This window comes from Schistocerca serialis, chromosome 9 (assembly GCF_023864345.2).
Source record: "Schistocerca serialis cubense isolate TAMUIC-IGC-003099 chromosome 9, iqSchSeri2.2, whole genome shotgun sequence".
Classification (NCBI taxonomy): Eukaryota; Metazoa; Arthropoda; class Insecta; order Orthoptera; family Acrididae; genus Schistocerca; species Schistocerca serialis.
Window position 1 is genome coordinate 140,576,675 of NC_064646.1, and position 26,707 is coordinate 140,603,381.

The following is a 26,707-nucleotide window of genomic DNA, read 5'->3' on the forward strand; positions in this document are numbered from 1 at the left end:
CATTTAAACATTTAATTTGGACATTTATAGTTGCATCAGCGCATTAGACTCTGAACTGCTCTGTTAGTTAGATTGTGTGGATTCTTTTGTTTTCATCTGTGACTTTCAGAATACAGAACGGTTTTTCACGACCGTTTTTGATTATAAATCCCAGACAATCTCCTAATTCATCAGAGCTATAAGCTGTAACTATAAGTGTATTCTCAGATGAAGTGGGCACTAGGAATTCTAATTACAGGCTTCACGTTTTGCTAATCACTTTCTGGTTGCCAATATTGTAGTTAGAGAGCCAGTGTTGAGAACGGCGAAAGACAGCATAAATAACATTCTAAATAATAGGAACTGGTTTGACATTCTACAATCCTAACATTTATATAAACAACATAAAATTGACATAATTCCACCCGCCGCCCCACATATGGTGCATCGGCCGGGAAATGAAGTGTTTCTACATTCTTCAAACATGATTAATAACAGGAATTCCACCCGCCGCCCCACAACTACCTACGAATATATCGATGTAATCAATTCTTGAACTGTCGTGTACTCTTTCTTGTTCTGATATGCTTATACAGGGTTGGTCAGCTGCCCCCAACTATGGGTTTTATGCAACCCACAACACTTTCAAAAACCACGTGCGTGATTTTCAAGTTCTCTCGTTCGCCACATGCACACTGTTAGTCTTATAGAAAAAAATGAACAGGACCTTTTTGTATGTTGTTGTTGTTGGCGTGGTCTTCAGTCCTGAGACTGGTTTGATGCAGCTCTCCATGCTACTCTATGCTGTGCAAGCTTCTTCATCTCCCAGTACCTACTGCAGCCTACCATCCTTCTGAATCTGCTTACTGTATTCATCTCTTGGTGTCCCTCGACGATTTTTGCCATCCACGCTGCCATCCAGTACTAAATTGGTGATCCTTTGACGCCTCATAACATGCCCTACCAACCGATCCCTTCTTCTAGTCAAGTTGTGCCACAAACTCCTCTTCACCCCAATTCTATTCAGTACCTCCTCATTAGATATGTGATCTACCCATCTAATCTTCAGCATTCTTGTGTAGCACCACATTTCGAAAGCTTCTATACTCTTCTTGTCTAAACTATTTATCGTCCATGTTTCACTTCCATACATGGCTACACTCCATACAAATACTTTTAGAAACGACTTCCTGACACTTAAATCTATACTCGATGTTAACAAATTTCTGTTCTTCAGAAACGCTTTCCTTGTCATTGCCAGTCTACATTTTACATCCTCTCTACTTCGACCATCATCAGTTATTTTTCTCCCCAAATAGCAAAACTCCTTTACTACCTTAAGTGTCTCATTTCCCAATTCCCTCAGCATCAGGCGACTTAATTTGACTACATTCCATTATCCTCGTTTTGCTTTTGTTGATGTTCATCTTCTACCCTCATTTCAAGACACTGTCCATTCCGTTCAACTGCTCTTGCAAGTCCTTTGCTGTCTGACAGAATTACAATGTCATCCGCGCACCTCAAAGTTTTTATTTCTTCTCCATGGATTTTAATGCCTACTCAGAACTTTTCTTTTGTTTCTTTTACTGCTTGCTCAATATACAGCTTGAATAGCATCAGGGAGAGGCTACAGCCCTGTCTCACTCCCTTCCCAACCACTGCTTCCCTTTCATACCCCTCGACTCTTATAACTGCCATTTCTCCTGATAACGACGTCCTCTTAAGTAGTCGCCACCCGGAGATCCGAATGGAGGACTATTTTACCTCCAGAATATTTTACCCAAGAGGATGTCATCATCATTTAATCATACAGTAAAGCTGCATGCCCTCGGGAAAAATTACAGCTGTAGTTTCCCCTTGCTTTCAGCCATTCGCAGTACCAGCACAGCAAGGCCGTTTTGGTTAGTGTTACAAGGCCAGATCAGTCAATCATCCAGGCTGTTGCCCCTGCAACTACTGAAAAGGCTGCTGCCCCTCATCAGGAACCACACGTTTGTCTGGCCTCTCAACAGATACCCCTCCGTTGTGGTTGCACCTTCAGCATGGCTATCTGTATCGTTGAGACATGCAAGCCTCCCCACCAACGGCGAGGTCCATGGTTCATGGGGGGACCTTTCTGTAGGTAATTTAATTTAGTTAAATTTTGAACTGGAATACGTTTTCGCTTGAAGCCATGGTTTTCGACTTCTACACATACATCTGCATTTACAATGATACTCTGCAAATCACACTTAAGTGCCTGGATGAGGGCTCATTGAACTACCTTCAAAATAATTCTCTATCATTCTAATCTTTAACAGCGCATGGAATAAACGAAAGCTATATTTTGCCATGTGAGCTCTAATTTCCCTTACTTTATTTACACTGAAGAGCCAAAGAAACTGGCACACCTGTCTTATATCGAGGAAGGGCCCCCGCGAGCATGCAGAAGAGCCCCAACACGACGTGGCATGGACTCGACTGTCTGAATTAGTGCTGGAGGGAACTGACACCATGAATCCTGCACGGCTGTACTTAAATCCGTAAGAGTACGAAGGGATGAAGATCTCTTCTTAACAGCACGTTGCAAGGCGTCCCAGATATGCTCAGTAATGTTCATGTATGGGGAGCTTGGTGAACAGTGGAAGTGTTTAAACTCCGAAGACTGTTCCTGGAGAAACTCTGTAGCAATTGTGCACTTGTGGGGTGTCGTGTTGTCCTGCTGGAATTGCCCATGTCCGTCGGAATGCACAATGGACATGGATGGATGTAGGTGATCAGACAGGATGCTTACGTATGTGTGACCTGTCAGGGTCGTATCTAGACGTATCAGGGGTCCCGAATCACTCCAACGGCGCACCAGCACGAACAGTCCCCTGCTGATATGCAGAGTCCATGGATTCATGAGGTTTTCTCCATACCAGTATACGTACATCCGCTAGATACAATTTGAAACAAGACTCGTCCCACCAGGCAACATGTTTCCAGTCATCAACAGTTCATTGTCTGTGTTGACGGGCCCAGGCGAGACGTAAAGCTTTGTGTCGTGCAGTCGTCAAGGGTACAAGAGTGGGCTTTCGGCACCGAAAGGCCATATCGATGATGTTTCGTTGAATGGTTCGCACGCTGATACTTGTTGACGGCCCAGCATTGTAATCTGCTGCAATTTGCAGAAGTGTTGCACTTCTGTCACGTTGAACGATTCTCTTCAGTCTTCATTGGTGCCGTTCTTGCAGAAACTTTTTCCGGCTGCAGCGATGTCTGAGATTTGATATTTCACCGGAGTCCTGATATTCACGGAATATTTGTGAAATGGTCGTACGGGAAAATCCCCCTTCATCGCTACCTCAGAGATGCTGTATCTCATAGCTCGTGCACTGACTACAACACCACATTCAGACTCACTAAAATCTTGATAATCTGCCATTGTAGCAGCAGTAACTGATCTAACGCCTGCACCAGACACTTGTTGTTTTATATTGGCGTTGCCGACCGCAGCGCCGTATTCTGCCTGTTTACATGTCTCAGTATTTGGATACGCATGCCTATACCAGTTTCTTTGGCGCTTCAGTGTATTATGATGATCGTTTCTCCCTATGTAGGTCGGTGTCAACGAAATACACTCCTGGAAATGGAAAAAAGAACACATTGACACCGGTGTGTCAGACCCACCATACTTCCTCCGGACACTGCGAGAGGGCTGTACAAGCAATGATCACACGCACGGCACAGCGGACACACCAGGAACCGCGGTGTTGGCCGTCGAATGGCGCTAGCTGCGCAGCATTTGTGCACCGCCGCCGTCAGTGTCAGCCAGTTTGCCGTGGCATACGGAGCTCCATCGCAGTCTTTAACACTGGTAGCATGCCGCGACAGCGTGGACGTGAACCGTATGTGCAGTTGACGGACTTTGAGCGAGGGCGTATAGTGGGCATGCGGGAGGCCGGGTGGACGTACCGCCGAATTGCTCAACACGTGGGGCGTGAGGTCTCCACAGTACATCGATGTTGTCGCCAGTGGTCGGCGGAAGGTGCACGTGCCCGTCGACCTGGGACCGGACCGCAGCGACGCACGGATGCACGCCAAGACCGTAGGATCCTACGCAGTGCCGTAGGGGACCGCACCGCCACTTCCCAGCAAATTAGGGACACTGTTGCTCCTGGGGTATCGGCGAGGACCATTCGCAACCGTCTCCATGAAGCTGGGCTACGGTCCCGCACACCGTTAGGCCGTCTTCCGCTCACGCCCCAACATCGTGCAGCCCGCCTCCAGTGGTGTCACGACAGGCGTGAATGGAGGGACGAATGGAGACGTGTCGTCTTCAGCGATGAGAGTCGCTTCTGCCTTGGTGCCAATGATGGTCGTATGCGTGTTTGGCGCCGTGCAGGTGAGCGCCACAATCAGGACTGCATACGACCGAGGCACACAGGGCCAACACCCGACATCATGGTGTGGGGAGCGATCTCCTACACTGGCCGTACGCCACTGGTGATCGTCGAGGGGACACTGAATAGTGCACGGTACATCCAAACCGTCATCGAACCCATCGTTCTACCATTCCTAGACCGGCAAGGGAACTTGCTGTTTCAACAGGACAATGCACGTCCGCATGTATCCCGTGCCACCCAACGTGCTCTAGAAGGTGTAAGTCAACTACCCTGGCCAGCAAGATCTCCGGATCTGTCCCCCATTGAGCATGTTTGGGACTGGATGAAGCGTCGTCTCACGCGGTCTGCACGTCCAGCACGAACGCTGGTCCAACTGAGGCGCCAGGTGGAAATGGCATGGCAAGCCATTCCACAGGACTACATCCAGCATCTCTACGATCGTCTCCATGGGAGAATAGCAGCCTGCATTGCTGCGAAAGGTGGATATACACCTTACTAGTGCCGACATTGTGCATGCTCTGTTGTCTGTGTCTATGTGCCTGTGGTTCTGTCAGTGTGATCATGTGATGTATCTGACCCCAGGAATGTGTCAATAAAGTTTCCCCTTCCTGGGACAATGAATTCACGGTGTTCTTATTTCAATTTCCAGGAGTGTATTTTCGCATTCGGAGAAGAAAGTTTGTGATTGAAATTGCATGAAAAGATTCTGACCCAACAAAAAAGTCTTCGTTTTAATGATGTCTACCCCAAACCCTGTATCACGTGTTTGACACACTTTTCCCTATTTCTCGATAACACAAAGCGGGTTGCTCTTCTTTGAATTTTCTCAATGTACTCCGTTAACTCTATCTGGTAAGGCTTGCAGACCTCGCAGCAGTACTCCAAAAGAGGACGGATAAGTGAAGTGTGGTAGTGGTGGTAGTGGTGGTGGTGGTGGTGGTAAGTTCCATGGGACAAACCGCTGAGGTCATCGGTCCTTAGAATGACACACCACTTAAACTAACTTACGTTAAGGAGAAAACACACACACGCACACACACACACACACACATACACACACACACACACACACACACACACACACACACACACACACACACGCGCCCACGCCCGAGGGAGGACTCGAACCTCCACCAGGGCGAGCCGCGGAAACCGTGGTATGGCGCTTCAAACCGTGTGGCTGCCCCGCGCGGCACAAGTGTAGTGTAGGCAGTCTCCTTAGTAGATCTGCTACATTTTCTGAATGTTCTGCGAATAAAAGGCAGTCCTCTCCACAACATTTTTATGTGTTCTTTGCAATTTAAGGTATTTCTAATTGTAATTACTAGACATTTAGTTGAATTTAAGGCCTTGGGAGTTAACTGATTTCAAGAAAACTCTTTTTAATGCCACTTTTGGACGTTTGTCTTGAATAATTCGAAAACTACGGTCTCTAGCAAAAACGTATTCTAGTAAAAAAATTTGACTATATTAAATTTTCTAAAAGAATGTCCTTTTCATTTTTTCTGTAGGAGTAATGTTCGCGTGTAGTGAGCGAGAGAAATTCAAAACCTTGACCCTTGCGTGTGGTATTTGAAAGTTTCATGGGATGCATAGAACCCATTAGTAGTGGTACCTTGATCAGCCTGTATATGCTGCGTAGTTAAGTCAATACCTGCCACACCGTACTGGATCTTCCTGGAAATATTCAACGATTCTGCCACTCTGCTGATTGATTTGCTGACTGGAATCAAAGGACCGCTGTTGGCCCCTTTCAAATTTAAAACCTTTTGTCGTTGTTGTGGTTGTTATCATCAGGTGGGACACAGCCGTGAAGGAGCTCTCCACGCTGGTGTATCATGTGCAAGCCTCTTCTACTTACGTTAGTCAACCTAGGTCTCCTGCTAAGATTTTAATCTCCCACACTCCTCCCCATTACCGAAGTTGACTATTGTACGGTGTCTCAGAATGTGTGCTATCGACAGATCCGTTCTTTTAGTTAAATTGTGCTACGCATCTCCTTTCTCCCCAATGCCACCGAATCGTCATTAGTTATATGATCTACCAATTCATCTTCAACATTTTTCTGCAGCACCACATTTCGATAGCTTCCATTCTCTTTCTATATGATCTGTTTGTCTTCCACTTTTCATGCATTCCACGCAACACTGCGCTCCAGCCTAATACTTTTAGAAAAGACTTATAACACATTTTTGTTAGATATTAAAATACGTCACTTTTTCGGAAATAGTTTTCTTGCTATTGTCAATCTGCTGTTTTGTAACCCCGCAAACACATAATCCGTTTTTAAATTTTTATGCCTCATCCTTCGGCGTCGGGTTGGGGACCGTAAGGTAGCGTGATGGAACCCTTTGACGCCAGCATTTTTCAGTCTGCCCTTACGCTAGCCTTCACCTGGAAGGTATGCCAGGAACGATGTGTGGTTTGGATTCCACGTTAAGTTGCTGACAGGCGGCTGAATATTCATCTTTTTTTTTTTTTTTTTTAAATCTTTATTAAAAACCCAATATCATACATAATTAACCCACCACCTAAAAACATTAGTGGGTCGAATTTTGCTATGAATTACATTTCAGCAGCATATACTTTTATCTATTATATTCTATTGTTATTATTAGCTACAGGAAGTTAGTTCAGTCTACAGGTAACTACATTATCTACAGGTATCTATGTGGATTACTGTTAGGCAATCATGCTATCATCTCTAAGCTACTTTGCTACTGATATCTACATCCTGCAGCGTTACAGGTGTGCCAGTATATAATATAAACCTACTATTTTGTGGCCATGCCCACCGAGCTAACCCCAGTGGGCGTGCCCCTGGCACTGGGCTGGCCTTCCAACAATCGCTGCAGGTCTAAAACAAAATTTTCTACACTCTACTCCTACAACCATAGTTATAATTATTATTATTATCTGTCGTAATTAGTGTGCTATAGTCTAGCCGGTTTGGTCGCACCCTCCCCCTATTCCTGGATGCGTCGGATCCCGATCGTTGTTGACGATCGGCCAGTACGCACCCCGGCGGAATGGGATGATGCGTTATGTCTAAAGAAATTTTTTGATCCTACCTACTCAATCTCCCTTCTGTATTCCCTTAGGATCTTGGCGGAAACCTCGCTAGCCAGTTTATCAATGATAGTGAAGGTGGTAGCGTCCCTAATAAGATGGAAGGTGTCTGTATTAGGTAGTGAATTTCGTAAATCCATTGCTACGTCGTCGAAAAGCGGACACTCATAGACCACATGATCCGGTGTGCCCAGTTCGGCACCACAGTCACACGATGGTGTCGCTCTTTTCCCGAACCGGCAAAGATATGCCGGGTACGGGCCATGCCCAGTGAGGAAGTGCAGCAGTCCCTTACTTGGCTGGAAGTGTTTCATCTGTAGTCTTTCCTGTACATTTGGTAATAGTTGGTATGTTCTTCTTCCGGTCTCTTCCCCGTCCCAAATTTCCTGCCAAAGTTCCATTCCCCTTCTTCTAATTGTAATTTTGTCCCCCACTCTGACTCCCATTATATCCATGGTTTTTTCTATTCTCCCCTTTTTTACCCAATACCATGCAGCCTGCTCCCTGATTTTTACATCTAGGGGGCATAGGCCCATGAGTATTAGTAATGCTCCCCCTGGAGATGTTCTATATGCCCCCACTGAACGAAGTATCATGTTTCGCTGCACCCTCCGCACGGCCATGGCAGGAACGACCCTCGTGAGCCTGTGGGCCCAGACCCCTGACCCGTAGCCCACGATGGAAACTAGAATGGTGTTATGATACAATTTGATGAGATTTGGTGGAAGATGAAAACGTCTATGGCCAATGTTGATGAGATTATTTAGCACCTCTAAAGCCCTGTGTGTAGTTGCCTCGATATGCCTGCCAAAAACTCCATTTTTCATCTAATATTAGCCCTAAGTATCTAGCTTCTCGACGACGTATAACTGGCGTGCCATCCATCCTAACTGTAGGGTTTCTGACCAATTGGCCCTTTAAGAGTAGATAAGTGGATTTGTTTGGTGCTATTTTTTGCTTTGTTTTGTGGCACCATTGTGAGAGTAGTGTCATGGTTCTCTCTATCTTTGGTTCTAGCTCCTCTCGGCTCCGACCGCCCACCAACAGGAGGAGGTCATCTGCGTAAGCTATCACCTCTAGCACATCTGCACAGCTCTCCAAGGTCTCAAGAAGAGGCTCTATATTGACATCCCAGAAGAGTGGCCCCAGGACAGAGCCCTGTGGACACCCCTTTGTTATCTTTTTGCCCACTCTACCGCTAGGGGATGATAGCCAAACCTCCCTGTCCTCACAATAGCTCCTAAGACAGCCATATAGCGGCCCTGGGCACTCCTTCTCTCGCAAGCGAGAGAAAAGCGAAGGCCACCACAGGTTGTCAAAGGCGCCACTGATGTCCACCATGATGCCAACTATGTACTTATGTGTGGACGACCCGCAGACCTCAGCCGCCATGGCGATTGCGTCAGACGCAGAACGCCTCGGCCTAAAGCCGAACTGCCTGCTGCTCATTCCACAAAGCACCCGGTGTGCCATCAGCCTATCAGCCAGCAGCCTCTCTAGCAATTTTCCCAACAGATCCAACAGACAAATGGGTCTGTAGGACTTGACCTCTTTTGGGTCCTTATCCAGTCCCTTTTTTATGATTACGACATTTGCTTGTTTCCAGATGGTAGGAAACTTTTTGAGGCTTAGGGCCTCATTGTAGATTCTAGCTAGAGGTGCTACCAGTTGAGGAGCGAGGTATTGTACCACTTCCGCTATAATGCCGTCTGGTCCTGGGGCCTTTCCTCTCTTAAGTGCTTTAATGTGCTCTGCCACCTCGTTCTCCGAAAAAGGGTACACCAAGGTGTTGTTTTGGTACTCTTCTACCTGAGCTTGCCTAATTAGGCCTTGTTCTTCTGTGTCCTCATTTTCCATGTCATCCGGAAGCAGGGACCGGAGAAGGACTTCAGCAGTTTCCTGCCATGTCCCAGTCATCCGATTCCCATCCCGGATGGTTGATAGTACCATAGGTGACCTAATTTTCTCCCTGACTATTTTATATGGAATACCCCAGGGATCTATAGCCAATTGGCTTTGGACGTACTTCTCCCAGCTTACTAGCCTTACCCTTTTGAGCTCCCTCTGGAACTCCTCCTTGGCATTCCTATAGATTTCCAGCCATCTCTGTTTTTCTTCCCAGACGACACTTCGCTGGTAGTACCTCCTCGCCCTCCTGACCGACTGACGCATCTGCCCTAGTTCAGCTGACCATGGTGCTGGGGAGGCCGCGACAGCCCTCCTCCTAGTTGGTACTGCAGCCTTTACCGCTCTTGTGATGGCACTAACCAGTTCTACAGCATGCCTGTCGACGTCTTCATCACCCTCCGGCCATATCGGTAGAACAAACTCTCTTGCAAGGCGCTCCCAATCAGTTTTATTATAGTTTAACTGAAATTCCCACCCTATGTCGCAGTGGTATTCCCTATCTGTAAGCTCAAACGTTATTAAATTATGGTCACTCGTTGTTATTTGGTCTCTTACTTTCCAATTATTCAAATGACCAGCAAAATTTGGTGATACTAATGTTATGTCTATGTTAGTTCCTTCTCCTCCACCGCCTGTGTAGGTGGGGGGATTCCCGGCTCTGTTAGCGACCAAGTATTGTAATGACATTAGTGTCTCCTCCATCTTCTCCCCTCTGCCGTCCCGGGTGCCACTGTACCACAGGGGGGATTTCGCATTGACATCTGCCACCACCACTATCTTTCTACCTCTTAATGCTGCTGTGACTCTTGATAGATGGTCTAAATAGGCCTCGATGTCCTCGCCATATTGATAGTACATATTGACTAAGTGAATGACCCCGACAGGAGTCTGGAGTTCGGTCACGATACAGTGTTCATTTGAGAAATGAGCCAACACTGTGACCCGTATGGCTTTATTTAAGACTATAGTGGTGGCTTTAGGATCATCTCCAAAATATACTATTTGCCAGTTGACACTGGCGAAAGCTATGTTCCCCGCAAGAGAGTATGGCTCCTGTAGACAGAGTACATCAAGACTCATCTCCTCCACCACCCTTCGCAACTCCTGCATGACTAATCGACTATTATGTGCATTAAGTTGTCCTATTTGTATCTTAATCGTCATGGGAAGTACGTGTGTACGTATTGTTTTGGAAAGGTCTTTCTCCAGTCAAAAGCTATCCTTCCATTGGCTAGAACAGCCTGCTTGTAAATGTCATCTAGGTCGAATTTTTCGTTCCTCCTTTGGAAAACCTTCTGAACAAGGTCACGCAGGGCGCCAAAGTCAGTGGGGAGATTCATGGTCTTTAACTGTATCCTATCAACAGCCTCCATGGCCGAGAAGGTGACTTTACGTCCGTACTGGTGTCCCACCCGCACTATATGCCTTAATGCTGTGGTCAGGACAGCCGGCTCCTCCAGACGCGAAAGTTGCAAAGCGTGTTCTAAATTTGGGTAGATCCTGATGGGATCCACCTCTAAACGTTTAACTAGCGGTTGGTCACAGGTAGGGGTAACTACTGTACTACTAATCGCATTGACTTGAACTGGTCCTTCGGATGTGAAGTTACTTTTAATTTGGCCCGCTATTGCAGGACGCCTGACTATGGGTGCCCGATCTTCTGGCGGTCTCGAGTTCCGGGGGGAGGGGAGAGCGGTTGCTTCCCTTTCACACGGATCCGTCTGGACGGACACATCTACCATACTTGTTCTTTCTGCTTTTCTTCCTTCAACGAAGGTTAAAAATTGCCTGAATTTGGCAGCCCTAGCCGCGTCCCTACGCCTCTTCCCCGGAGACTTCCTTTTTGGCATCCTGCTCACAACTGCGGTTTCAGCCATAATCAATTCTTGAAATTAACCTTTGCTCCAACATCCTATAAGTTGGGCAATTCCTACCTGAGGCATTGCAGGTCTTCTTGCCTCTCTTGGTACATGGGATGCAGATTCCAGATTTTGTACAATTTTTTCTTATATGATCTTCCGCTCCACATCTGGAGCAAGCCGGCTTCCTGTCACAGTACTTGTGGATGTGATCTAGATCTCCACGATTGTGGCAGCGAGGCACCACCAAGTAGTCCCTAACGTTGATAGCGTGAAACCCAACGTATATCCTTCCCATAGATGTGAGCTTTTTCCACATAGATCCTGTAACTTCTACTACATGATGCACTGTCTGCCTGTCTCGTGGTCCTGTCTTAAATTTTAATTTGAATTCATTTTTAAATTGTTCATCTGTCATGTCATCGAAATTTTGATTCTTAATCGTGTTACACAATTCATTGTTGTCCATCGTAACCGGTACATCGTACATGATTACGAGTGGATTCCTTTTCTTTGGGGGTTCACACCTAACTGCCTTGCACAAATTTTGATTATTTAGGATCTTATTTCTATCTTCTTCGGTCGCCACGTCCACAATCACTACATTTTTTGTTGCCCTTACTTTATTAACTTTTATCTTATCCTTAACTGGGTTAACTACAGTCGTGAAAATCTCTTGAACCTTCTTTGTGTCTTGGCCAGGCAGGGGTCTTAAAAAGACCGCCGTGTCCGGCTTTTGTGCCACTTTCGCTATCGTCTCTCTCGTTGTCTGGGACTTGGGGGCAGCCTGAGCCACTACACCTGCCCATGTCCTAGCCGGTTGTCTTCTAAGGGTGAAATTTTCCCGTTGCAGCTCCACCACTCGCCCCTCAAGCCTTGCATGAGCAATCGCCCAGGAGGCAAGTTCATTCTTTATGGCCAAGATCGCAGTTTGACTAATCTTACCGTACTTAACGTTGGACTCCAACAGCTGTGTAATTCTGTTGTGTCTCTCCGTAACACTTTCGTCAATATCCTGCATTTGCCCCGATGGGTCGGGAGCAGAAAGCATCGAAGCTCTCGCGGAAGCACACGATTCACTTGTCTCAGGTTCAGCCATGATTGACAAGTGAAGAAAAAGGGGGTTGGGAGCCCGTCTCTAACCCCGGACCGGCTCCTCTGGCATGGGGGGGGATTAGGATGCAGCTCGCCCACCAACCTTGTCCCTAGGCCAAGGGCACCTCTGAGCCGCCGAGTTCAGCACACCGTTGCCAGTGTCCTGGTCCCCTTCAGTGGCCCCGTCACCGACGATTTCTCCCAGTGTTCCTCGGCAAGTGCACCCCGCACTCCGGAGAAGCGGATGCACTTCCCGCCCTTCGCCGCCTACTAGCCCGAGCTCCCACCTACTGGCCAAGGACCCGCTCCTACTCAGGTGGCGGGCCGGTCACCCAGTCGTTCGACGGTCTGGACCCAGCTAACCTGGCCCAGGCGATGTCACCACCCCCTGGGTTTGGCAGAACACGCCCCGGTTAACCACGGGAGCGGCGAAGTGCACTTGCCGACTCGCGCCGAGGTCCCACGCCGACAAACGAAGTCACTGGCATGCAGAGCACCAGCTGGTCTTGTGCTCTGCGAATTGAGGGACAGATGGTTAGTCCCTCAGACACAGCTCCCCCTGTGCCACGCACCCTTCGCTTGAATATTCATCTTGAGAGACTCCCAGCGCATCATACCATTTACTGACCTGATATATGTATAAATGTCGTTGTACCGGCGCAGCTGTAGTGCTCAGGTCGCCAGTTTGTCGTCTTTAACTGAAGCGCTGATGTAACTGAGGAAGTGGTTAAAGCTTTCGATTCTACTGAATGATCCGATAAATTTCAAATTAGTGATACCAACAACTTTTTCATTAATAACAAACAAAGCATATGAAGTATAAACAGCTAACAAGGAGTTTTGCATATATTTCATTACAAAACGCGTTATTAGCTGTTTATACTTTGTCTGATTTGTTATTACAATCAATCAAAATTCAGTTGCATTAACTCTTGTAGAAAACATGTTCACAAAAATTATGCACTCTATTATCACATTCTTCTCTGGTTTGCACAAAGTCGCGTTATTTCAATACGATGTATGTGGCGCGTATCCTAGATATTAATTGTGCAGCCAATAACGCGAACCTCACCGTTCAACCCCTCGCTGCAGACTAACCAGACAGCCCAAATTACTCCACTTCTTAGCACATATTTGGCGGGAGCCGAAGGTGCACGAAGTGCTTTGCCTGAATATCATTATACTAAAGCTAACGAAAATTGTTGTAAGAATGAGATGTGAAATAACTGGATTTTAACTCGCTACTGACGATGTATTCATGCGGCTGACAATAAAACCTGAATTACGCTTTATTAAATATTAAGAACTGCAGCTAACAAATCTGGCGTGTACGCTCCTGTGTCGACAGCCAGTCCTGCTAAACTGGCCCAATTCCTCTCGGAAATGGTACTGACTGTACCATCTGTTTTCTTCCTCTCCCCGCATCTCTTACGTCATGTATCATCTGCTGTAATCTCAGCCAAACTACGAAGAGAATCTTGAGAAGGAATATTATGGCTCCAAAGCCAGAAATATCACAAAATGTAAAGAAAATCGAGTTACGTCATTAGTTTTAGTAGCGCCAATCCCACTTCAATTGTCACGAATCTAGTCTGGGCAAAAGAACGAACTGTAGGTAAGTATCCCTAATTTGTGATGAATGTATAACAAACATATACACTGCAGAGAGTAGATTTTTCATCTTAATCCCAGTGACAGATTTGCGGGTAACATACGTATAACAAAAGCAGCTGTTAACTTCCGCTCAGCAGTGCGGATTGTGTAATCAGTGCACAGCGCTTTTAGTATTATTATTGCACTGGGTTCACGTGTTACAGGTCACCTCGCATATGGTCAGCACGTGTGGCACGCGCTTCTCAAGGCCGTGATAAGGCCTTCCTCTTCCACACATGCCACGCTTCAGTGTTCATGACGTCGTATCTTCACTATGTATGGTACAATAATATTATTTTACTCGTACATTCAGTGGTGTATGTGAATACTGCTGGAAAATGTGTCTCGAATAGTAGAAATATGTAAAAAAATTAAAACGTCATGCTTCATGCAGCAATTTTACTCTATGAACAGCAAAAATGTAAGCAATACATCACTTTCTGCGGGTCGTCAACGAGAAAAAATTTCGTAAAGGTTTGAAATTATGCGTAAAGTTCATTTCAAGTCTCCAAGTGCTCTCATTTCCAAACACTGAATGACTGAAGTATGACTATTTTCGAGTTGTGGGCTACACTGCTTTTTCACCCCCACCACATTGACAGGTGGCTGGTTCCTACCCAGACAGTGATTTTTTCCAGACAATAAGTGATGTGTGTACCAAGTTTGGCTGAAACCGGTGCAGGGGTTTAGCAGGAAATGTGGAACGTGCACGCATACATACAGGGAAGTCAGAAACAGCCTGAAAACTAGTATTGCATAGTAGGTTTGCTCAGAAATAGTTAATAAGGAAAAAATGCTACGTGTTTTGCCGTTTCCTAGCTATACAACATGAAAATTAACCAGTCAGGCCGTTGCACGCCAAAATTCAAGCGGCCCGCCAGATACGATTAGTGTCGGTTGTTGTCATAAAGTGTATCATAGAGCGCGAGACTGCTCGGCCTTTGTTGGGACTTCGATCCTTACCATCGCCCCATGTCCAATTTTTTTTTATCGCACTCTTCCTCGGTTTTAGGTAACCAAACGAAACATACATTTTACAACACCTTGTCTGGCAGATCGCTTGAATTTGCGAGCGCAAAAGCCTGATTGGTTAAGTTCAGTGCTAATTGACTCTGAAACAGCGTAACGTATCGAACCTATCCTGGAACACCTTTCCAACTTTTTCGGAGTGTTTCTAACCAATGGTATTTAATAAAATACCCAGCACTTCCAGTACGAAGAAGCTATCGACAAGATGAATACTGCAATTGCTCAGTTATAACAAACGACGACATACTGCCAGTTGCCAGCACTTCTTTGTTGAATATATTCAAGGTCCATCCGAGTCATGTTGTGTAAACTTCCAGCTTGAAATTATGGGATAATCAAAGCAGTGCATCCTCCTTTGTGAACGTGCTGGAAAGAAGGATAGTGAACCAAGACCACGGAATTCAGGGCAATAATTTGTTGAGAACTGCTTAACCTCATCTCTATCGCCTGCCTCTAAAAGACAAACAATCACAAACAGGTATTGTGCTTTGTTTATGAGAGAAATTTTACTTTTCACGAAATGTGAGTGAATTTGATGAGAATAAAGTTTTCTTTCGCCAGAACAGTGAGATCGTTTGCTCAACTACGGGTTAAAGGGAGAAAATTGTTGGATTTGAGGACCGTTCTGCAGATTTGGTCTCTGTGCATTCTTTGAAATGCGTCAATCCATTCTCGTCTGACTCATCCCATTTTTATTTCATTTCTTTCATTCAACATTCGCTTCTGAAACAGCCTTGTATCATGTGAATATATCAATGCTGATTATGAACAGCCCCAGTGAGTGCAATGATTAAGCCGTCGTTTCCCCATTTTAAAATTCTCTCCACAATGGGTAGCTGTTGCATGTTTTAGGTGCAAGTCTGGGATCCTTAATTAGCTGAAGAAGGCACAGGCGAATGTCAGTGACTACAGGCTAGTCACTGCGAGATCGCATCCATTTCAAAAGACATCGATTCACATCCTGACTGGTCCACAGACCCGTCCACCTGTGTGTGGCCACTGGTGACTGCTTGGTGGACCCTACCGGCCTAAACAAAGGGAGTGTGGGTTGGCAGGTAGCGGCCGAGGCAAGCAGGATAAAGCCCACCAGTCGAACAGACAGACCCTGACCGTGTACAAGACCACGGAACCATCAGCCACACACGGGCCACTGGCTCAGAATAGATATGCTCAGTGGATGGGTTGTTGGACTCATCTGCCCGTATGTATGGGCCATATCAAAAGTGCTGGCACCCTCTCCCTTCTCCTGAGCGGCTTTCCCCTCCTACTCCCCCTCCCTCTCCCTCTCTTGTGCTCCCCTTTAGTGTCTCTGCACTCCCTCCTGCCTTGTCTTCCCTCTTCATCTCCTGCCCCAGCTGTTTCCTGCCTCTTGGTGCACCCACTGACACCCCTACTCTTTCCATCCCGCCCCCTTCCCTGCTGCCCCTTGCTCTCCCCTCCTTATCCATCCTCTCCGGCCTCTCCCTCGGCAGATCCCACCTGGCAGTTTTATTCTTCATCGTGTGTGCTCGAAGTGGGTTTAAAGTGTGTTGTTCTGGAGTGTTTTTTAGTGTGGCCAACTTTTAACCTAAGCATGTGACTTCAGTGTCTTTTTTGTGTTCTACAACTCGTCCACTGTGTTTTTTAACTTAATGTCAACTTTTTTAATTGTCTCCCACGAACGTCTCCATGTGTCTTTTTACCTCCATTATCACCCCTTACTCTGTTTAATGTCCCCCTTTTTTATCGCCTTATATGTAACATTTTATTCTTGTATTAGTTGTCATGTCACTCGGCTGAAGATGGGCGGATAGTGCCGCTGACAGCCCTCCCCTGCCCATGTGGGGCAGGGGAATGAAACCACAATAAAGAAGAAAAAAAAGTGCTGGCAAGGGCCGATGGGCCACAAGCTGTGCAGACAGCCCGCCATCTGGTTTGTTTCTGCCAGCTACCTAGCCACCGGCAGTCACAAACTACTACTCTGAGTATGGTGGATGCACAGCATGAGTGTCCATCAGCTCCAACTTAAAATGCTGGTACAATGATCTGTGGCAGAAACTTGGCCCAGTACTGAATACTGCTCATGTTTACAAGCCAAAGCTACAGGGTGACAGTTATTGAACTATATGAAATAAAATCTTCATAAGTTGAACGTTTTGGGTTGGGACGTTCAAACTGCATGGTTGGCTGCAGGGCATGATGGGAATTAGTATGCGCTGTATGGTTCAGTTTAGTGACGAACCCCACTTTAATTTGCATGGGTTTGTCAGTAACCAAAATTGGCGCTTTTGGAGGGGGGGGGGGGGGGGCTGAGAATCTGCATTTCGTGATTGAGGAGTCTTGTCACCCTCAAAAGATGACTGTGTGATGTGCAATATCCAGTCACAGAATAATCGGTGCGATATTCCTTGATGGCTCAGTGACTACTGAATGGTATGTGAAGATTTTGGAAGATGATTTCATCCCCATTATCGAAAGTGACCCTGATTTCGACAAGATATGGTTCATGGAAGACGGAGCTCGACCCCGTACAAGCAGGAGAGTGATGTCCTGGAGTAGCACTTTTTGGACCGCATTCTGGCTCTGGAGTACCCAAAGGCCACTGACATGGACCTCGATTGGCCGCCATATTCTCCGGATCTGAGCACATGTGACTCCTTTTTGTGGGGCTATATTAAAGATAAGATGTACACGAATAACCGCAAAACTACTGCTGAGCTGAAAACAGTCATTCAGTAGGTCGTCAGGATATCGACATTCACGAGATATCGATGTTCCGACACTTCAGCGAGTTATTCAGAATTTCGGTATTCGTCTGTGCCACATAATCGCCAATGATGGCAGGTGTATCGAACATGTCATAACGTAAATCTGAATACCTGTAGTGAAGTTTTCATGTTGAATGGAATGTGTTCACGCCGTAATTTGTAACTAATTAAGTTTTCTTTCATATAATTCAATAATTGTCGCCCTGTATCTGTTCAGAGCACTGCTCTATACACTACTGGCCATTAAAATTGCTACACCACGAAGATGACATGCTACAAACGCGAAATTTAACCGACAGGAAGAAGATGCTGTGATATGCAAATGATTAGCTTTTCAGAGCATTCACACAAGGTTGGCGCCGGTGGCGACGCTTACAACGTGCTGACATGACGAAAGTTTCCAACTGATTTCTCATACACAAACAGCAGCTGACCGGCGTTACCTGTTGAAACGTTGTGATGCCTCGTGTAAGGAGGAGAAATGCGTACCATTACGTTTCCGACTTTGATAAAGGTCGGATTGTAGCCTATCGCGATTATGGTTTATCGTATCGCGACATTGCTGCTCGCGTTGGTCGAGATCCAATAGCTATTGGCAGAATATGGAATCGCTGGGTTCAGGAGGGTAATACGGAACGCCGAGCTGGACCCCAACGGCGTCGTATCACTAGCAATAGAGATGACAGGCATCTTATCCGCATGGCTGTAACGGATCGTGCAGCCACGTCTCGAACCATGAGTCAACAGATGGGACGTTTGCAAGACAACAACCATCTGCACGAACAGTTAGACAACGTTTGCAGCAGCATGGACTATCAGCTCGGAGACCATGTCTGCGCTTACCCTTGACGCTGCATCACAGACAGGAGCGCCTGCGATGGTGTACTCAACGACGAACCTAGGTGCACGAATGGAAAACGTCATTTTTTCGAATGAATCTAGGTTCTGTTTACAGCATCACAATGTTCGCATCCGTGTTTGGCGACATCGCGGTGAACGCACATTTGAAGCGTGTATTCGTCATCGCCATACTGGCGTATCACCCGGCGTGATGGTATGGGTTGCCATTGGTTACACGTCTCGGTCACCTCTTGTACGCATTGACAGCACTTTGAACAGTGGACGTTGCATTTCAGATGTGTTACGAACCGTGGCTCTACCCTTCATTCGATCCCTGCGAAACTCTACATTTCAGCAGGCTAATGCACGACCGCATGTTTCAGGTCCAGTGTGGGCCTTTCTGGATTCGGAAAATGTTCGACTGCTGCCCTGGCCAGTATATTCTCCAGACCTCTCACCAATTGAAAACGTCTGGTCTATGGTGGGCGAGCAACTGGCTCGTCACAATACACCAGTCACTAATCTTGATGAACTGTGGTATCGTGTTGAAGCTGCATGGGCAGCTGTACCTGTACACGTCATCCAAGCTCTGTTTGACTCAATGCCCAGGCGTATCAAGGCCGTTATGACGGCCAGAGGTGGTTGTCCTGGGTACTGATTTCTCAGGATCTATGCACTCAAATTGCGTGAAAATGTAATCACATGTCAGTTCTAGTGTAATATATTTGTCCAATGAATACCCGTTTATCATCTGCATTTCTTCTTGGTGCAGCATTTTTAACGGCCAGTAGTATAGTTTTGTTTCTCAGTGCCGACAGCCGTCTTAGAAATCAGGAGAGTGGGATGCAACTCGCAGATAAAGAAAGATCTATCTTTTTAGTAGGAAGAGAAATAGCCGAGGTCGTTTTAGTTTTTTTCTCTCTCTCTGAGGCAGGTAGGTGCCGTCAACAATAAGCGTTTTCTGTGTAGGGTATCAGCTTCTCATGTCATAGAAGATGCGGGAAAGAGCTCCAGTGACTGCCCCTTGAGGAACTACCAGACAGTAACAAACAGCAAATAGCAGGATGCTTTTTAAGAATTACAGACACAGAAGAACTGCGGATAGGCTGAAATAAAAGTATCTTTGAAGAATGGGAATTTTGCATCAAATTTTATGAACAGTGTTCGAGGAAACACAAGCCACTGGTTGGTTGATAAAATTTTTCCTAGTAAGGCGGCTTAACAGCTCTGTTACGAACATTTTCGTTGGCCACATTTTGACGGAGCTTCATCGCTGGGAAAGGATAATTAAGGTGAACGAGGAGTGCAGACAGGGGACAGCTCAGCTAGGGCCGTCTGGTTTGATAGCTTTGGCAGAGCATCCAGGACAGCTCTGTGAGAACACAGGCGGGTTCTACACCGACTTTCATGACACTTGTTGGAGTCAGGGCTACTTCTAAGGGAGGAGATATATCCAAGGGCCAATCTGAAAGCCGTCCACACTACTACATCCTGCAGCTTAAATCATGTTCAGAGTCTGCAGCACAGGTGACCGGGAAGGGGAGTTGTCAGTCGTTTTGCAGGTGTGTAGTTTGGACTAAGCTAGATTCAGGGCTCTTGGTATTTTTTTTAATTAGCCGTACCACGGCTCGTTTATGATAGCTGCATGGCGTTCTATTTTTTCTGGCAAAGCTGACACAATCACTGCGCTGGCTCCGTGATGGCTTTTTTTTTTACCAAAGATTTCTATGATGACTATTCCCTTCTTCCATATTTCCTAAAGTCTTTGTCAAGTCAATATATCATTAGCATAAATAGCTCATTATCCTTAAAGGTTGGTTGTTTTATTTGGTATGTGTACCATCACTTTCGGTATAATTTTGTACGAAACTTCGTCGGGTTGTTGCGGGGGAGGAGACCAGACAGCGAGGTCATCGATCTCATCGGATTAGGGAAGGACGGGGAAGGAAGTCGGCCGTGCCCTTCCAAAGGAACCATCCCGACATTTGCCTGAAGCGATTTAAGGAAATCACGGAAACCATAAATCAGGATGGCCGGAAGAGGGATTGAACCATCGTCCTCCCGAATGCGAGTCCAGTGTGCTAACCACTGCGCCACCTCGGTCGGTCTGAAACTTCGTATTGTTGGAAATTCCTGACAGACTGAAACTGTGTGCCGGACCGAGCCTCTAACTCAGGACCTTTGCCTTTCGCGAGAAAGTGCTCTACCAACTGAGCTACCCAAGCGCGACTCACGACCCGTCATCACAGCTTCAATTCTGCCAGTACCTCGTCTCCTACCTTTCAAGCTTCACAGAAGCTCTTCTGCGAAGAGGGTGTGGCTAAGCCATGTCTCCGCAATCTTCCAGGAGTGCTAGTTCTGCAGGTTCGTAGAAGAGCTTCTGTGAAGTTTGAAAGGTAGGAGACGAGATACTGTCAGAATTGAAGCTGTGAGGACGGGTCGTGAGTCGTGCTTGGGTAGCTCAGTTGCTTGCCGGCACGGTAGCTCAGCGTGTTAATCGATCATCAACGAACTTAATCGGATGTCTTACGACGTCCGCCCCGAGCAGATACAACGAACAAAAGTGAACAAAATGAGATAAAAAAAGCTGTTATTGAGATCATTAATGCTTTTTTAAACAACTAACATCCAGGACTCATTTTTCGGAGCCACCCTTTTCATGTCCTTATTCCACTGCGCAACAATTTCATTGCCGCATATGAGTTCGAGTGATCTGCCTCTCAAGAGGTCCAACTGATGCAAATCGTTGTGACTGCAGGAACCTGTGTCCAGATCGTTTGGCGTCTTTCAGCTTTTTCTTTGCGAACTAGAAGAAAAACTGAATTACATGTGTGCTAGTAATCGGTTTCCTTTTTTCAGTATCTGTCGTTTTCACCAGATCCTTGTGTGATCTGCGAAAATGTTCACAAATTTTACAGTCACAGGTAAATTTGAAGCGAAATCAATCGCTTTAAAGTGACAAGCTTCCAATATTCCAGAGGAATGCTGCCTAAGTAAATCAGACCTGTACAGTCATTTCCTTCTGAGTTTTTAGTTTTATTCTCTATAAGACCTCTTGTTGTAGCATCTTAGCAACCTTCCGAAATGTACTTACCAAGTATGTCAGCCTGCGGCAGCCACTTGGAAATCATGACATTGTCCGGCTTTCCAGGCAGATTGTCGTCTTCGAACTTCCAAAGGACCCTCTGCTTGATGCGGGAGAAGACTTCAATGAAAGCCTTTTTGGCCTGCGGCCTCAGGTCGGTGCCTTTGATGTAGCTGCCAAGGCTGAAGTATATCACCCCGTCTGGAGCTTCATCGAGGAACTTTTGCAGGTCCTGTAGGAAAAAAATTACGGTAAATGTGTAGTTATAAAATCGCATAATGTGTTCTAAATTCAGTACTTTGGGCGATAAAAGATGTGATATGTAAGACAAACGAAAGTGGTTAGGTATAATTTGTAATGTAGAACAAGACAGAGAAATGAGGATATGGGGCAAAAATTAAACATTTTATCTGATTTATGAAATAATGAATTACAGGGACAAATGAAAAGAGCATATAACAAGAATGTAAGGAACAGGATCATAAAGTATCTGTTGAACAATAAGCCGAGACACAGAAGATAGGAGGTACGTCTACGTCTACATCCACATGCACATCAACATCCATACACTGCAAGCCATCTTACGATCCGTGGCGGAAGGTACTTCTCATACTATTGTCATTTTGCTCCTACCGTGCTCGATTCGTAAGTGAAATGTGCGAAGAAATTGTCTGTAACCTCTCTATTAGCTCTAATTCCTCACATTTTCTCGTCGTCGTCGTCGTCATTTCGCGAGACAAGTGTGGGAGAAAGTAACATGTTGCCCGATTCTTCTTTGCATGTTCGTTCTAAGAATTTCAACAGGGATGCTCTCAATGATCTGCAGCGTGACTACACCGAAATGCCCTATTCTTATAGGATGCTTAAAAATAGTAGATCTTTGTTTCACATTGATTGATAATAGTAATACTACTAATATTTAAGTGTATTAAGCAAGGTGAGAAACGATCACGAATTCATACTGTATGTGGTCATCAGTTCGCAAAAGCTGCCAATCGGTTGACAGTAGTCAGAGTTATTTCCAGGTGCTTATGAAGGAATGTCAACCAGCTCATCCTGGGTTCGGGAACAGCATTCACAACGGAGCCGCGTTTTTGCTGCTGGAATGTTTTACAGGACTGTGAACAAATAACTTTAAACTAAGCCTGCTGGTTATCTTTTAGTCTCTTGAGCTACAAAGCTGCTAACTGCCTGTAAGAATTGAAGTAAATACATAAAACGAGATTTCTATTAAGGAAACAGAAAAAATGGTGGTAAAAATTAGTAATTTCCTAAAAATTTTGAGGTTAAGTATGGTTATTAGTAAACTCTAAAATAGAGTTAAATATATATATATATCATCTCATTTAAGGGGAAACTAAATGTAACAGAATATGCTAGTTGGAACATCTGATACAGTAACTAAATCACAAGCGCCGATTTACTAAAAATTAGATTATGATATGACAATGGCAGCTTCTGAGAAATCTCAAAACTGCATGATTCTTTGCGTTGAAGTTCAGGGGTTATCTATTCTTTCGCAGTATCTGTGAAGCATAAATGCTGATTTGCTACGAAATAAGTTACGTATCCGAAACACCTGCTGCTACGGTCGCAAGTTGGAATCCTGCGTCGGGCATGGATGCGTGCGGTGTCCTTAGGTCAGTTAGGTTTAAGGAGTTTTAAGTCTAGGTCACTGATCACCTCAGATGTTAAGTCCCATAGTGCTTAGAGCCATTTGAACCATTTGAACGAATCTCGTAGGTGTAGTCTCACGCGAAGGAAAATTCTGTAGTCGGCTTTTATATGTAAATAAACGTGCGGATTGCTGGTGCACGCACAAGTGTTTCGGAGAACACCGTCCACCGTACGCTGTTGAACAGGTAGCTCTGCAGCAGACCACCCCTACGTGTTCACATGTTGACCCAACGACATCGTCAATTACGATTGCAGTGTGCACGGAACCATCGGGATTCGATCGTCGATCAATGGAAACGTGTTGGCTCTTCGGGTGAAACATTTTTGCTACACTGCGTCATGGTCGTCTCCACAAAGGCTGTCAACGAGGTGAACCACGACTCGAAACGTGCAATGCACCACGGTCGCTAACTGGCAGGAGCAGCATTATGCTATGGGAGACAGTTTCCTGCGCTTGAATGGGACCTGTGGTGGTAATCGAAGACACGCTGACAGCTGTGAACCACCTGTGTCGCACCCCACTTGAGGTCTTCCCCGAAGGCGATGTCACCTTCCAGCAGCCAGAACCGCGCTACCGTGGTTTGGGGGGTATTATAGTGAATTCTCGTTGATGGCTCGGCGACCACATTCGCTTGATGTAAATCCTGTGAAACCCATCTGGATCGCTATTGGGGCCATCACCGGGTACGCAGATCCGCGCCTCGTTATTTACGTGAATTACATGACCTGTGCTTAGACATCTAATGACACATATACCTGCACAAACCTACCAACACACTATCGGATCGCCGATACGCGGAATCAGTGATGTATATCGTTTCAGAGACGGACAGTCAAGCTATTAAGCTGGTGGTCATCATTTTTTAGCTCATCAGTGTATTGTCTGACGTGGTTGGTTTCAGTTAAGACTTAATTAGCAATCTCTGGTTTCTAAATGAAAGAACTCAATCGGTAGACGTACTGTCTGCCACGATCGATATTGGTTAAGAACTTAATTAGCGGTCTCTGGGTTTTAGACATGTGATTGGGAACTATTTTGATGATAATTACGGCCGGCCGCTGTCACCGAGCGGTTGTCCCGCACGGTAGCTCAGCGTGTTCGGTCAGAGGGCTGCTCGCTCTCTGTAATAAAAAAACTGAGTGAGGGAATCAACTATCAACTTGATCAGATGTCTTATGATGTCCGCCGAGGCCAAACGCAACGATCAGTACCGAACAAAAATGAAAAAAAAAAGCGGTTCTAGGCGTTTCCGTCCGGAACCGCGCTGCTGATACGGTCGCAGGTTCGAATCCTGGCTCGGGCATGGATGTGTGTTACGTCCTTAGGTTAGTTAGGTTTAAGTGGTTCTACGCCTAGGAGACTGATGAATTCAGATGTTAAGTCCCATAATGCTTAGAGCCATTTGAACCATTTGATAATAATTACGCAAACATGCAGTTCATTATTTTGCTTGTTCTCTGTGGAAGTGCAAAGAACGGAAATTGTTTGTGGTTTATGAAACGGACTACAATTTTAGTTTCTCGTACTCTGCTAATAAAAAACGAGGGGCGTCTCATTTAAACAAACCAGTTCAAAATTTAATTATTCATACAATACCAGCTCCTCGCTAACGCTTTATTACAACCTCAAGATAACGGATTCACAACCCAGGTGCCGTTTTATGCGCAGGGGACAGCAATTACAGAAAACTGTAGGTTGGTGAAGACTGTTCATAACTTACGCATTCCACTGAGCGCGGTGGAAGCAAATAGACAACTTGAGTGTACTGAAATCTTAGTACAAATGAGATCAGTGACACGTCATCTGTTGTAACACAGAGGAGATATGAAGGAAGGAAACTTTCGAGCGAAGGGATTTACAATAAAAACGTAAATCACTCTCGATATGTCTTTCACTTACCGTAACCTCACATCCGTGGAGCTTGTTTCAATTACTTTTGTACTGAATCATTTGTTAATTGTTAGGTCTCTTCTGTGTAACTGTGCCTCCTAAAATGGAAACAAAAAGCAGAGTGCAAAGCTCGTCTGACAGCCCACGGTTAAGCTGAGCTGAAGCTTTCCAAACGCAAGCAGCGAGACGGTTAGAAAAGAAGCAAAGATTACAAGAGAGAATAATTAAATCGCTAAAAGGAAAGTAGGAACTGTCCGTTTAGAAAGACCAATTTTAGTGAAAAAAATTGGAGAAAATAGAGATTAGTCTGTAACAAAGAGTAGAGAACTCGAGAAACAACATGAGCTAATGCAGCAGCAAATCTTTGCCCCTCCAGCAGCAGATAAAGAAACGCAGGTCGAGGGTGAGGTAACAAGACCGGTAGAAGTAGATTTCAGTGTTCAAGTATCCGTTGAGGAGGACGGGACCAATACGTATGTCCTCGTCACTGGCTGTAGTCCTCCGAACGCGGTCAGTGACGCATATAGCCAGACAAGCAGTTTAGGCGCATTATTAGAGAGAATAACAGACTTTGCGGTGGAGCAGAGAGAAGCAAAACGGGAATTAACACTGCTACGCCCACATGTAAGCCAACACTTTTCTGGCAGTTGCTTTTATGCCCTCATTCATGGGAAAACCTGCCGAAAAGTCCACTTATTTTTGCAAATAACCTTGACCGTGAAACCTCCTGGCAGATTAAAACTGCCTCGGGACCTCACACTGGCAGAAGTACAGCTGTGAGGGCGGGGCGTGAGTCGTGCTTGGGTAGCTCAGTTGGCTTTGATCAGAGAGTTGGTTGGCTTCTGTAATAAAAACTTAGTGGAAGGATCAACAAACGAACTTGACCGGAAGTCATGTGACGTCCGCAACGACCAAACACAACGATCAACTACGAACAAAATGAAGGTAAAACAAAAAAAAGTTGGTAGAGCACTTGTCCGCAAAAGCCAAGGTCCCGAGTTCGAGTCTCGCTCCGGCACACAATTTTAATCTGCCAGGAAGTTTCATATCAGCGCACATTCCGCTGCAGAGTGAAACTCTCATTCTGTTAACCCTGACCGTTTTTGTAAAATGAGTTTGTTACATAACTCAAATTAGTGCGAGATGCTTGCATAGACACTGAGGTGACAAAAATCATGTGATAGCGATATGTTCATATACAGATGACGCCAGTACCGTCTACACAAGGTACAAAAGGTTTCAGATGTGATTATGACCTCACGGCGGGGATTAACAAATTTTGAATGCAGAACTATTGTTGGAGCTAGACACACATCGTACTCCAGTTCGGATATCGTTAGGGAATTCAATATTCCGAGATTCACAGTGTCAAGAGTGTGCCGAGAATACCAAATTTCAGGCGTTGCCTCTCACCACTGACGAGGCAGCGGCCGACGGCCTTCACTTAACGACCGAGAGCAGCGCTGTTTACGTAGAGTTGTCAGTGCTAACAGACAAGCAACAATGTG

The 26,707-nt window shown here is 45.7% G+C and overlaps 1 protein-coding gene across 1 annotated transcript in view; it reads right to left on the bottom strand.

Moving 5' to 3' along the window:
• The window catches only part of LOC126418886 (UDP-glycosyltransferase UGT5-like), a 142,401-nt gene that overhangs the window by 35,042 nt on the left and 80,652 nt on the right, over window positions 1–26,707 (bottom strand). The window contains exon 4 of the mRNA XM_050085893.1: window positions 21,641–21,863. Coding sequence (XP_049941850.1) covers window positions 21,641–21,863 — 223 coding nt within the window. The remainder of the gene's footprint in view (window positions 1–21,640; window positions 21,864–26,707) is intronic.